At 40.6% G+C, this 15,302-nt stretch overlaps 1 protein-coding gene across 1 annotated transcript in view; it reads left to right on the top strand.

The window, feature by feature from the left end:
• AATF (apoptosis antagonizing transcription factor) overlaps positions 1–15,222 on the top strand; it is a 124,119-nt gene extending 108,897 nt beyond the window's left edge. Inside the window, exon 12 of the mRNA XM_018556777.1 lies at positions 15,141–15,222. Coding sequence (XP_018412279.1) covers positions 15,141–15,204 — 64 coding nt within the window. The 3' untranslated portion in view covers positions 15,205–15,222. The remainder of the gene's footprint in view (positions 1–15,140) is intronic.
• The last annotated feature ends 80 nt before the right edge of the window (positions 15,223–15,302 follow it).

Below are 15,302 nucleotides of genomic sequence, written 5' to 3'. Positions count from 1 at the left end.
ATTTATAACTCGCTAATTTTCACTGGGTGTACTTTACTGAGGGGAATTTAAAATGGCTTTCCATTCATATGGTCCCCTTGTCAGTGAGCTATCAGCCTTCATGCTTATTGTGAGGTTTGTGCACAAGAAGCAGTCTTGTGCCTACATGGGTTTGTTAAAAGGATGCAATGGCCTGGATCTGGAGTGTCAAAATGCCCTGGTTTGCAGTGTTTATTACATGTCATTCAAATGGATGTAAGCTTGTATGGTCATGATAGTATGATAGTGGAAAAGCTGCTTAGTTTTGCATAGTGTTGAAATATTTTTTTTATAAAAAACAAAACAAAATGTCTGACATCCCCCCCCCCCCCCCAGCCCAATCAGTTGCAGCAGGGGGGTTCCTCATCTCACAGCTACATGTCACAAAGGGGCAGGGGATCTCCCTTCTGCAGGTGCTGAAAATTATTGGCTCAGGAGGGCATTGTGTCAATCAGTCTTGTGCAGGCTTGGAGGAACTCAGATGAACCAGGTTTAAACCAAGCTCCTGCTCATCTCTATTTGCAAACTGGGTGTGTACCAAGCAAGAGTTCTGCATACACCACACTTTGGTAAAAGCTGCTCCAGCACAACCTCTTGCACATTGGCTGCTCATGCTGTATTATTCTTTACAGAACGGTGGCAAGTCTAAGCTGGTGACGTCACTACCTGTATTGATGTCGTGGTGCTCTTTAAGAAAGGGACCACGAAATAGGTTTAGCAATCACATGACTGCATGTAAACAAGTTAAAGAAAAGCACTGTAATGGCTTTTTTTTTTTCTTCAATCAAAATTTGATAGTGATAAAGCTAGAGTATAGAAACAATGTGGGTCATTCAGTGTATGTTGCATTTCCAGCTACTATAATAATTATTAGGGATGCACCGATACCGTTTTTTCGGTATTGACTAAGAGTACCGATATTTCATTTTTTTGGTACTCGCAGGCACCGAATACCGATACCGGAAGCCCCATTAAGGAAGCCAGGGGCCGTGAAATGACTCGCTGCTCGACTTCCCGATTAGCCATGGAGCTGGCTTTATTGGCAATCAGGAAGCCGGGGGTGGCAGGTAAATGACTTGCCGCCCGGATTCCTGATTGGCCATCTTCCCAAGTAATTACACGCTGCACAGCTTCCTGATTAGCCAGGATCCGGCTCCATGCTCCCTCATCACCAAGTGATGGAGCATTGAGCCGGCTTCCTGCCCAATCAGGAAGCTGGGGGGGTGGTTAATGACTCTCCGCCCGGCTTCCTGATACCATAAGTTCTGTTAACGAGACAGGGATCGGTAGCATTCGGGCTAGTACAAGTACTCACCCAAATACTTGGTATTAGCACCGATACTAGTATTGGTATCTGTGCATACGTAATAATTATAAAGTGTATGTAAAGGTAAAGATTATTTTTTTTAGTTTTGCATAGAGTAAGGAAGAGTTAGACTGTCTGTCAAGTTTTTGTTGCTGTGTTAGGGTAAAAGATGTGCTTGCAAAATGCTGTGGAGAGTAGCTAGCATTATTAAATAAACCTTTTTCGCAGCTATAATCAAGCCCTTAAAAAAAATCTATAACAGAAAAATCCAAGGCTTATGATTAAGCTGCATATACCATATTATGTATGAAAATGTTACCTTCAGGCCCCATTCAAATTCCTCCATGAGACTTATGCAATCTGCTGTAGGTAGGAGGGGCTGTATGATACAGTGGCAGCTGCCACTACCTGCAGCTGTTTGCTGGCTTGAGAATGGCTGGGACAGCTGAGACTCATGGATCTGCTGTGGGTGGGAAGCACTTTATGATACAATGACAGTCACCACCACTCGCAGCAGATTGCATGAATATCACAGAGGAATTCATGAGACTCATGCGATTGTCTCATTTGCAGGTGTGAATGGGCCTAATTACTCTGTCCCAATATAAAAGTAATACTTGTACAGACATTCCTCGGTTACCGACTTACCTGCTTTGCGACCACTCGCACTTACGACGGACTGTCGATCGACCTCCGACCTTGCACGTCAGTGCGACGTGTCGCCGACGGAAGTGATGTCCTCCGATCTTCACTGCGGGTCCCGGTAAGTATTTTCATTGCACGATGTACAGTACACTCTTCGGTACTGTACATCTGCAACGCTATACAGTACTGTACTAATGCAGTAATGCATAATTCCTCACTTAACGACCAATTCGTTTAACGACCTAGTCGTAGGAACGGAACTCGGTCGTTAAGTGAGGAATATCTGTATAATAAAAATACACAAATCAATACATGCCTCCCCAAAAGAAAGTAAAATCCTGTTAAAGAAAAAACAGTCCATAAATATACCTTTATGTATATATTGATCAGCCATAACATTATGAGCATTGAGAGGTTAAGTAAATAACATTGATTATCTCGTTACAGTGGCACCTGGAAGTGGGTGGGATATATTGGGCAGCAACTGAACATTTTGTCCCTGAAATTGATGTGTTAGAAGCAGGAACAATGGGCAAGTGTAAGGAGTTGAGTGACTTTGACAAGGGCCAAATTGTGATGGCTAGATTACTGGGTCAGGGCCAAAACAGCAGCTCTTGTGGGATGTTCCCAATGTGCAGTGGTCAGGACCCACTACAAGTGGTCCAAGGAAGGAAAACCACTGAACATGTGACAGGGTCATGGGCGGCCAAGACTCATTGATGCATGTGGTGAGCGGATGTAGTCTGATCCAATAGAAGAGCTACTGTAGCTCAATTTGCTGAAAAAGTTAATGCTGGCTCCGATAGAAAGGTGTCTGAACACAGTACATCACCGTTTGTTGCTTATGGGGCTGCGTAGCTGCAGACCGGTCAGGATGCCCATGCTGATCCATGTCCACCACCAAAAGCGCCTAGAAAGGGCACGTGAGCATCAGAAGTGGACCACGGAGCAACGAAAGAAGGCGACCTGGTCTGATAAATCACGTTTTCTTTTACATCATGTGAATGTATGGGTGGGTGTACACTATGAGAAGAAGGCAAGCCAGCAGAGGCAGTGTGATCCTTTTTCTGCTGAGAAACCTTGAGTCCTGCCATTCATATGGATGTTACTTAAAGGGTCTGCTACTGATGAGTTTGTGCCAGATACCACAGTATACCTTCAGAGGTCTAGTGGAGTACATGCCTTGAGGGGTGAGGGCTTAATACGCTTACCCATTTATATTGCACTATATATATATATATGCACTCTATATAAATATATATAATGGTTGATGCAGCTTAATCATAAGCCCTTGCATTTTTGTTTGCTGTCTACATTTTTGTTCCCTGATACATGTTTATTGCTGCCTGTGTCCCAGTTGGAAAGAATCACCTTTTTATTTGTCCTGGTGATCATTTTTTCCTAGACAAAGTGATGCAGAATATAAAATGTTAGGGTTCTCACCAGAACTAGAGGTGAGGTTAAAATGGAACTAAAGTAGGTTTTCATTAAAAAAAACCAAAACAAAAAAACTGCTTGTCAGCAATTTTTTTTAAAGACTCCTCCACTTTTATTGTCCAGTTGGCAATTAAATGTCTAAACTAAAATGGGCATTACCCTCGCTCTCATTTCCTTCAGGGCAGGAAGGAATATATTCCAAGGAGGACAGACACTACAAAATATAACCTACATGTTGATCTCTAATTTGAACAAAGGTTAACCGAAGAGGATGCTTAAAGTATACATCCTTTTTTTTTATAGAATAGAGAATAATTAAAACCCTTGGCAATATCTTATGCGATTTGTTCCATTTGGCGACTTTGCTTTACTTCTACTCTTGGAGACAAAAATAGAAGTAAGAGACCATCGCTCCATAGTGAGGGGCACTCAACTCATGAATATGTGTATCCATTGGGAATATGTCTCCTGTGTTGGTGTTTTAATGACAACCCAAACTTTTGGATTTTGCCTTCTCTATCAAAAAACAAAACAAAACTTTGGCATTAGATGCACTTTATTGTAATATAGCCATATGAACTGTAGAAATATGTGCCTATACCAGTGTACTAGATCAGTTTAAATGCTTTGTGCCGTTAGAATAAAACCAGGATCCTTCTAAAACCAAGTCCTTGATGCTAAAGTGTTGGGGCCCGTTTACGCTAGCACGTCAGACATAGCATTTTAGCAGGCTAGTGTGTTGTGGCAGTTCCAGTGGGTGTTGTATTGTGGTCACCATTTACTTTTTTTTTTGTTTAGCTTTATCTGCAGTGTACACTCTGTACATGTTACCCGAATGGAGTGTAGCAATCTGTGGTGGTGTCCAGTGCGCTGTGATAAAATGCAGCATACTTGCATTTTATGGCAGCAAACTGCCCATCACACCCACATGTCTGAATGCGACATGCAGAAAACAATTATTTTCTATGTGTCCTTGTGGTGACCTGTGTTGAACTGGTGCAGTAAAATGTAGGTCATCGCTGTATGTGTGAACGTGGCCGCATGCTCATTATACAATAACTTGGTCAGGAAAAGAGAGCAGACCACACTGCTTCTATTCAGGTGTTCTTGTGCACACAAGCGTGCACTCTATAGAAACTACAACAAATCGCCAACAAGCTTATGTACAGGGAGGGCACAGAAAGGTGAAATGCTTCAGCTTGGTCTTTTCTTATGGCATGATCTATAAAAGGTTTAGCTTGAAATAACATTTATAATCATATAATTTACATTTTATTTAAATGTGCATTTTTAAACCCCTCGCTTTATATTTGAATGCTTTATTTTTGTACTCTCTATCACTCATTCATTGCGTGTTTAGAGCAATACTGACCTTAAATATTTATAAATCTTACAGCTGATCTCATGAGAGGCAAGGCACAGGTCACATGTCATCTTTTGTAATTTAAAGCCACAGGGCTAAAAGCATTTGCACAGGCTTAAAGTACCCAATCCTGACCTGACCAAAAGAGAGGGAATTGAAGCAGACCTTTCTGAATCCCCTCCAAGCGCTAGGATGATGGTGATGATGATGGCTGGCTTACTATGTAATTTATGGCCTATGCTTGCAAACATATATAGTTTTGTAACCCCTCTGGAAATGAATGTTATAGTGCCACCTTGTGACCACCTGGCTGAAACTTGGTTACTGTTATCACATATTGTGTCTCAGCCATTTCGTATTGGAAGAATCTTTTTCTGATTAGTTTATATTAATCTCTAGCTGGATTAAATTTAGAGCAAAGCTTTTTGTTATGATTGTAATGTTTCAAGCATTTTAAGGCAAACTGATGCATAGTTTCCTATATTGTACACAGAGCCAGTGTACAGCTGATCAATGACAATACTGTCTTGAATGGTCACAGCACAATGCAATCAGCATACAGAATGCTTAGGGGCATAATACTTTATTCCTAAAATAAGAATTGTGCCTCAACCTTTTTCCACACAACATAATTTAACCTCTCCCTTACCCTAATAAACTACTTGAAGAAATGCTGTAGTTAGAGAAATACAGGGGTTACCATTGCTAGTAACTTTCTCAAAATGCTAGTTGCCTGGTTGTCCGTGGCTTCAATACTTAGAACAAGCAGGCAAATAATGAGGTCACAACTCTTGAGCAACATACTTTGTTCCAAGTCAGTTCCTCATAAAGTACTGAAACCACTAGATCATTTTGACAGCCAGGCAGCTAACATTTACAGAAAGAGTTCCTTATCGGCAGCCCCAATCATTTTAAAGTGTATGACAAGCATATCTTGAAAAACAATATAGGGATTGCCATTATAGACACCCATCTGTAAAGGTTAGGGCCTGACTGTTATGCTAACTTTACTGGCTTTACAAAATTCGAACAATGGTCACAAGACCAGATCTACCTACTTTTTCTGGTCGGTGACACAAATGTAATAAAGTGAGAAGGCCAACATGAAAGCTAGGCAGCTAGCTTTTTCACAATGGCAGCCTTCCTGGTTTCCACTCATTTCCTTTACAGAGAATGTGTAGTGCTTTTGCATATAATTAGTACTGGATGCCTGTGGAGATGACAAGTTAGGCTGGGATCAGCTTAAATCCATTTTGCCATTGGTATACTTTGATCAATTCCAAAGAAAATAAGTGGTGCATCATCTTAGCCAACTTATCACTTTGAGGACTTTCTGTTATGATTTTCTGGTGATTGGGGTCTGCCTGCAGAGTAGGCATGTAGGTTTTTTTTAAGTATATACCTTGATTGGTTTTAGTTTATCTATGCCTTGGTGTAGTGCGTACAGGACACCTCTTTTTATCTGCTTGCTCTTTACCACCGGTCTATACTGAAATTCAGTCCCATTCTCTACTTGTTGGGTTTTTCCAATCAGACTTTGCATTACTCCCTGATGTCAGTGATTGGGGAGGAGAAAAGCAGAGCAGTGGAACAAAGTACCTCCACTGCTAAAAGTAACACTTTTTTTCTTTTGTAGCAGTGTTGCTTAACTTTGAAATATCATGATGAGTAACGGGACTTTTAAATGTACTTGGTCTGTTTTGCTGGACCAAGAATACATATAATGACCTTAACCCCGCCCCCAAGCTCCCAGTGCCCTATGTATGTCAGAGGAGCTGGGCTGAACGTTGTCCGCTGAACACTGACTGCAGCCAGTCATCTACTGTCGCTGTTCCAGTTTTACGATGCTGGCTATCGGAATACAATAGTGGCCAGTGGAGATTCCCCCATCCTCGCTAACTGAGCATTGCAAAGGAAAAAAACTGTAAGTTTATGACTAGCTTTGGTGTCTACTTATCTCACAATTCATAACCTCCCACTCGGATTTCTGCTCTGCAAGGGACCATATTGTATGGAACGATTTCAGCCATGTTATATACACAGTTTAAAATGATACTTAATGGTTTTTAATTAAAACATTAAGTGACAGAAAAGTGTTTGTTTACCATCTTTAACTATGGATCTACAATGTCCACATTTTTCAAAACCATGTCCAGCTCCTAATCAAAGTTCTTGAACCACTAGGGTAATACAGGATACAGGACTGGCAGCAGTATGAATCATCTGAAGATGAATTACGTTTTATAACACAGTACTAAATCATTTGTTTTGCTTGTTACACAATGAGAAAATGTTTACATATATTTTGATACCTACATTTTGTTACTTGCACTCACTACACTAACACTAATATAGCAAGGTCTTTTTTAGGGTTGTGGAAATTAATGATTAATTTCTTGATTTAATCGTTAAACTTTTTGATCGATTAAAATTATTTTGATCGCTAATGAAAACACTCACCTCTCCTCCTGCTTCCGGGAGTCCCGTCGGCGATCTGGTGACGTCACGGACTTCAACGTCACCGGACTCCTCCCCCTTTCCCCAAGTGGCTCTGTCGGCTAACAAAGGGAAGGGGGGAGGAGTCCGGTGACGTCGGTGTCCGTGACGTCACCGGACTCCTCCCCCCTTCGTTAGACGACGGAGCCACTTGGGCCGGTGAGTTTGCCCAAAAAAATGTCTGCACGAGCGCCAGCTAAGGCATTGGCCTATACACATACAGCACAGCAAGGAAGTAATAAAATGAACTAGGATCACACTAATCCAGCACGTTATTATTCTGAGTTGCCCCACTCAAGCGGCGGCCATATTGAGTGGGGCACGTGAGATTAATAACGTGCTGGATTAGTGTGATCCTAGTTCATTTCATTACTTAATTGCTGTGCTGTATGTGTATAGGCCAATGTAGTTGGATCTGTATGTGCGTTATAATTTATTGAAATTAATCGATTTAAAACATTTTTAATTAATCAAACACGAAAATTTTAATCATTACCAACCCCATTTTTTTTTTTAATGCTTATAAATGTGAATCATTCTACTGGCTTGTAGTGTGTGTGTTGCATCTCTTGGTTTAGGTTAGATTTTTTTTAATTGTAATGATTAGCTTGAAATAAGTTGTGAGCAGAATTCAGAAATGTGAAAGTCTTTAAAATCTAATTGTGTCATAGAGCAATTCTGTTAGAAGTATAGCCCTGCACTACTTGTAATTGTAACTTGTTTTGTGTGGCTGGGAGGAATAGATAGCAAAAAGTACATTGCTACAGAAACACGTATATGTACACTATATTATGCTGCAGGTGTAGAATTGTCTCTGGGAAGGACAAATGACTTGGGTAAGGTCACACTGTGCAGCATGTGAGCTTTATTCTTTCAGTTCACAGTCCAGTGCTTTGGCACCATCCCATTATTTCAAAACACATTTTCACTTGCCGGAGCAAACACTGGTAACATGCAACATTTACTGTAGAATTAATGGGATATTTTTAAACAAAAAGTTTTAATATTAATTAGATTAAAGTGACTTATAAAAAGTGTTATTTAACATACATTAATTTGCGGTGTCCTCTGAAAATGTGTTTGAAAGAAAGAAAAAACAAGCAAGACAAAAGTGTAACTTATAAATGACTGGGCCCCATTGCAGAATATAGTGTGATTTTGCACATACATCCATCAACTGCTCTTTTTGCTACCTGACAGTTTTAGAGTATCAGTGGACACACCGTACTGGTGTCTGACCATAGATATATCTATAAACAACATGCTCTCCCTGACAATCTATCTTCTCCCAGCAGAATATCCCCTTCTGCCGTCATTAGTGCTCTTAGTATTATATTGAACCTGAATATCAACCGCCAAATACCCTCTGGGGCATATATCACCACTTCCTTCTACTGTCTGATCTACCAGATCTGGTCCGGAAAATAGTGTGAACTTGCTGCAGTTCCAGTGCATTCCAGACCAAACAAAATGAGACATGCAGTATTTTTCTGGTCTTGTCTGGAACAGGCTGTGCTGGTGTAAACAGAGGCCAGAAATAGCATAGAGATGCAGTGGGATGCATTTTGGGACCAGAAATAATCTGGTCTGGAGATGATCTGGATGTGGTATGAATAGGCCCTAAAAGTGTACTGTAGGTTTCAGCCTCTGACCATTTCATCCACAGAGTGGGTACTACAGTCCATTTCCTAGCAATACAGAATAAGATGGCACAAGACGAAAACTGAACTGTATGCCTTACTACACACGTTAGGGTATGTTGTACTGCTAGGGGTAAGTATGAAATGAAAAAGCCCCCTCCCCATGTTATATAATTTTTTTTTTAATCCTCCGAGCTGTTAAATATACTTACTATATCACCGGCTCCAGCCCGCAGTACCTAGGCAAGGGTAACCACCATCCTTCCAGTGAGATCCCAGGGAATGTTAAAAAGATGGTCCAGTGCTTTGCTAGAGTGTCTTCTCTTGAGATTTTGAATACTTGCCATTCCCCAGCATCTTGCTGGAAGTATAGCAACATCACCTCTTGCAGTACAGATTTCGGGGGAAATGTAAGTATAACTGTTTGTTTTTTAATTACGCTATTTTTATGAAATTGGGGTCCTGATAGATTAAGTGGCCCTTGCATAGTCTGATATAAGGTGGGAGAAGGCACAGGAGACCGTATTGGAACAGAAGAATAGCCTGGGGAAGGGAGGCCTGAGTGAAACACTCCAGTTCTTATGTCCCTACCAATGTTTGTTACCGGAGCCAGACCTACTGCTGAAGACAAATGCATGTCTGTGAAAAAGGTGTATAGCTCAAATACTTAATATGTTTTGATTTGGAGGACAATACTTGACGTGCCATTCATGTGAAATTTTATTTTACCTGCAAATCAAAGTTTTATTTTGATAAAATGGTATGGTTGATTATGTGAACACCATTACATCTTAGGAGGTGGGCTATTTTTTGAAGAGGGAAGAAACTATCTTGTTTCTGTAAATTTGCTTATATAAAGTGAATATTTGATCACATGTTAACATACATGCATGCACACACTCGAATATTTCTTTTACAAACAGTAGCCAATCATACATCTTTTGTGTTAACCTGATCCAGAAGCAAATGGCTGGATTGGGGATTTAATATGTCATGTCTATGGATACCTGAAAACTTGACAAATGTCAAAACTTAAAAATAAATATGTATTTCAACAATGAATTTCCCTAAGTTCTATTCCACTCATAATAACTATATCAATGTAGACGTTTGTAAACTTTCAGTGGCTTGCAAAATAGGCATTTTTTCTATTTTGTTGCATTACCACCTGGAAATAAAATCAATTTTTATTTGGATTACATGTAAGGGACATACACAAAATAGTCCACAATGGTGAAGTAAAATCAAGAAAACAACTTGTTTTAAAAAATGGAAAACTAAAAAGTAGTGCGAGCATATGTACTCACTCGCTTTGCTATGAAGCCCCTACATAAGATCAGGTGCAACCAATTACCTCCAGTCTAAGTGTCACATGATCTCAGTATATATACACCTGTTCTGAAAGGACCCAGAGTCGGCAACACCACTGAGTAAGGGACACCACCAAGCAAAGCGGCACCATGAAGACAGAGGAGCTCTCCAAAGTTTTGGAGAAGTACAGATCAGGGATGTACATTAGTCAGAGGCAACAAAGAGACCAGAGGGAGATGCTAAGCTCCACAGCAGAGATTGGAGTATCTGTCCATAGGACCACTTTAAGCCGTACACTCCACAGAGCTGGCCTTCATGAAAGAGTGGCCAGAGAAAATCCACTGCTTACAGAAAAACAAAAAACATACAGTAGGATTGCTGTTCGCCAAAAGGCATGTGGGAGACTCCCCAAACATATGGAAGAAAGTACTCTGGTCAGATGAGACTAAAATGTAGCTTTTTAGCCTTCAAGGAAAATTCTGTCTGGCGGAAACCCAAGACCTCTCATCACCCCGAGAACACAATGCCCATGGTGGTGGCAGCATTATGCCGTGGGGATGTTTTTCATCAGCAGAGACTGGCAAACTGATCAGAATTCAAGGAATGATGGATGGCTCTTAAATACAGGGAAATTCTGAAGGGAAACCTGTTTCAGTCTGCCAGAGATTTGAGACTGGGGCAGAGGTTCACCTTCCAGCAGGACAATGGCTGTATACTGCTAAAGCAACACTCGAGTGGTTTAAGAGGAAACATTTAAATATCTTGGAATGGCCTAGTCAAAGCCCAGACCTCAATCCAATTGAGAATCTGTGGCATGACTTAAAGATTGCTGTACCAGCGAAACCCATCCAACTTGAAGGAGCTGGAGCAGTTTTGCCTTGAAAAATGAGCAAAAATCGCAGTGGTTAGATGTGCCAAGCTTATAGAGATGTACCCCAAGAGACTTGCAGCTGTAATTGCTGCAAGAGGTGGCTCTACAAAGTATTGACATGGGGGGGGGGGTGAATAGTTATGCACATTTTTTTGTCTTATTTCTTGTGTATATCACACACAAAAAATAATTGCATCTTCTAAGTGGTAGACATGTTGTGTAAATCAAATCATGCAAACCCCCAAGAAATCCATTTTAATTCCAGGTGGTAATGCAACTAAATAGCCTCTGCCACTCTACTTTTAGAAATTCTTTATTGGTTTTACATAATTTCACTCAGCCCTGTGAATATGCACTTCCTTGTGTCACCACTCTAACTAAGCCTGCCATCTGAACTTCCAACAATGTAATATTGTCATTGCTTGCTGGATGCAATGCATTCTGGGCAATGTAGTCTTGAGAAATTGAGATTGCATCACATCAAGCAGCAGGGAAAGAGATGCAAAGCACTCTTGACATCCAAGAAATTCACTTTATAAACACTACATAAAATGTTTTTTATTTTAATTAAGACTGATTGCATTATCAAAGTAAACTGTAGTAAGTATTCCTGTCACAATGCTGATGTTATAACAGAATAGTATATATTGTAACTTTAGAACTCCTTTAATTTGCCTATAGATCAATGGACAAGCATTAACTGCATTGGGCATTGCTTGTTTCGACCCTTGTCGCTGTCAGTTTTTTTGGCCAGCTTGATCTGCATGTAAATGTGGGGAATAATATTTAGAAAATAATTCAGATACCGATTCCTGTCATTACGTGTGGTAACCACATGTAGTAATCAGTATTGATTTAAGGTGGAAGAAGGCATAGCAGACAGTATTGGAACCGCATACCACATACAGTAATTGGAGTAAAACATTTTTCAGTGTGAGTAGTGTAGGAGGGCAATTGTTTTTTCACATAGTGCCAGCTGAAATGGGAAAGCTATTCAGTTAATAAAATACATAATTTGAATTAAAAGTATTACTTGTTTACACATGTATCCCTTTTTGTAAGATTCTAGTGGAAGACCTTCAAGCGTTGTTTCATAATTTCAAAATATTATAGGAAATCAGGATGGGGGAAAATACTTTCTCACGGAGCTATATATAAGCAGCATTACTGTTATCAAACCACCAGGGAACTGCAGGTTATATAATGTCTGTACCTTTGTATCCATAACACAGTTGATTCTGGCCATTACAGTGTGCAGTCCCATACAGGGCATTTTATGTCGCACACAAACAGTTCCCCAAAGGAGCTCTATTGGTTCGAATATAGGCAGCTTTCCAGGCTGGCTTGACATGAGAAAAACGGCATGTTCATCAGCATTGCCTACCTGTGTGTGAAATAATGCTCTGTGAAAATACCAGTCTCAGCAATGCGGCGGCAGCTGCTGACATGTAAACCCTGCTGTGGACAGTAAGTGGTGCTTACTACCTAGAAATTACACTGGCATAGCAGTGCATGGAGAAGGCAGGATCCACATAAGAGGACATATTCCCTGACCTCTGATTGTACTTCAGTTTTAACCATTTCAGGACCAGAGAGTCATGGCAGAGAACAAGGGTGTGTCTGTTATGTTTTAGAAATGTTATAGATCTGTCAAAACACAAACGACATCTGCTTTATAAATCTATAATATATGATGTTTGACATTTCATATACAGTATAACCATTTTCAGATGCAACTCCTGGCTGAAAGTGTGACAGACAGAAGTGTATGCGTTTCATTTTTAGGCTATTATTTATTTGTGTGACTGATTCATTGGATGTTTTCAGTGCGCTTCTGTGTGACATCTGTATGTGATGGGATTTAAAAGCCTAACTCCTGAGAGGATTACCTTTTACAGGTTGCAAACAGGCAAACATTCTTGCTCCCTGGGAGAAGCCCACTGTCAAACAGGTATATTTCTGTGCCCGTCAAATCAGTTAGAGGACTACAGCAGGAGCTGTATTTTCTTACTGCTTCAGAAAGTAAACACTGCAGGTATCATTGACCCCAGTGCTACAGTGGCATCTCTGCCCCCCTCTCCTCCAGAATATTCACAAAACAGAGGCTGGGCCCATGTGGATTGTGAAAGGTAAGGAGGAGAGGGGAGCGGAGATCTGAACATAGTGCTGAAATCTGTAAGCCCTTCAATGCTTACAACCAGAGCAGACAGGAAGTACAGCAGGAGTTGTACCTCCCCCAGCATGTACACTATAACAGGGACGTGCGGTCAGGGGAGGTAGGTGAGGCAGGGCGAGGCAGAGCCTCACCTAGAATTATGGAGGAAAAAGCTGTCCGCTTCATCTCTGAAGCTGACCGCTTTTTCTCCATTCAGATCGGCATCTAACAGATTACACAGCAAGGAAATCCTCCCCGCTGTGTAACCTATCATGTACGAAGCCCTCAGTAGTGTGGAGCAAGTGAGGGACAGGGAGGCTCCTCCCTTCTTCCTTTACACTAGGTTGGGGACGGGCTTCACCCGGCAGGGGGTGGGGCTTCATGGGGCGTGGGCGAGGCTGGGGAATGCCTCACACGGGACAAGAGGTACCGCACATCACTGCACTATAAAGGTAATTCTGCCGGCAAGTTGGGCTTAAAGATGCATAGGAGCTGACATTTATAGACAGAATGTACCGCTTTGTGACTTTTAGAAGTGAGTTTTATTTGTGTATACCTGGTTTCCCCCCCAAACGTGCACATATAGTTAGTTATATTCTGAAAACATGTATATAACCATTCAGAATCCTAACTGTGTATGTCAAGCTAAAACTTTTGCTTTAGATAGGGTAGGAAAAGGTTAAAACCCCATCCAGGTTGTTTTTTTTTCTTTTTGCTTCTTCTGTCCAGCTGAGGGATTAATGTCTTCTATTGGAGACACAACAAGAAATCAAAAGGAGTTGTCATCTTAACAGGTGTGCCTATTTGAGGATTTTCACCTCTTGTTCTAAAGAAAATTACAATTTTTAGATGTCTGCTTTTTGTCTCAATTACAGTGGTCACCAGGACAAATAGAGAGGACAAATCTCCACAGTGGGGACAAAGATGGCAATAAAAACCTGACAAAGGGCCTAACCTTTCAGTACTCTATCGAAAACTAGAAAAAAAAATTGCTGCCTTTACATAAACTTTAATACTGCTCTCTGTATTTTGTAATGTGACATTCAGCTCACAGATTCACCATGTTGGCCAGTTTAAGCAACACTTTAGGGTGTAGTTTTAAGACTGAAAATGATTGGTTTGCTGACCATTTACCACTACCTGTGAGCAGATTCACCTTTAAAAATACCATAGCCAGTCTGATTTACCTGATCAAAGTGTATTTTACTGGAATTCCCCCCATATCTGGATTTCCCTTTTCAACAGAAAATCTGGATCTCAGTAACATTTCCAGCTACTGATTGCTTTGAAATATTCCCCATTGATTTTATCAGTGATTCACCATTAATACCTTATGAAGACTAGTCGCGCTCACGCAAAGTAAAGATAAGTACAGCATCAAAACACATCACTTATTTTAATATGATACAATGTAATGTTTGCCAAGTACTAGTCTATTGTACTGAGCCATTTGCTTTCTTATGCAGTTTGCTTAAAGGTCTATGGAATGTCAGCCTGGAAAAGAGCTCTTAGCATTCTTGCTTTGAACACACCTCTTCTTGGCAATTCTATAGCTCATTACTCACCACAGCATTAAGGTGAATGGAGCACACCGTTCCTCTGTTCCAGCAATGCATTTTGACGCAGGCAACACTGCTGTTCTCAGGCTTGAGTTTTAATATATTATTCAAGTACGCAATATACAAGAGTAATTGCCAATAAATACACCTCCTCTGTGCCCACTGCTTCTATTAAACACTTCCAGGAGTAGAGCTAGAGATTGCACAGGGTAACTTTTCTGACTGGTTTGTATTCTGAATTTTATTTAAAAAAATTAGAAAATAAGATTTAGAGACAATCCTTGGTGAGTCAATTTTACCTCATGTGACTAATTGTCAGTTTTTCTTGTGTTCCCACAGAACTGAACTCTATCAGTCCTTATTTGGAAGAATGAAACACCTAGAAAATGAAAAGTCCATGTGATTACAGTTGGAGTTCTCATGCCATTTTCTTGGGGAGCCCTGCTCAGAGACTCGGTGGATTAATCTTTTGCAATTTCATAGTCTGCACATTAAAATAAT

This window comes from Nanorana parkeri, unplaced genomic scaffold, assembly GCF_000935625.1.
Source record: "Nanorana parkeri isolate BGI_ZX_2015 unplaced genomic scaffold, ASM93562v1 scaffold252, whole genome shotgun sequence".
NCBI classification, from domain to species: Eukaryota; Metazoa; Chordata; class Amphibia; order Anura; family Dicroglossidae; genus Nanorana; species Nanorana parkeri.
The sequence above is the reverse complement of the archived record's forward strand: the minus strand, read 5'-3'. Positions and strand labels throughout refer to the sequence as shown.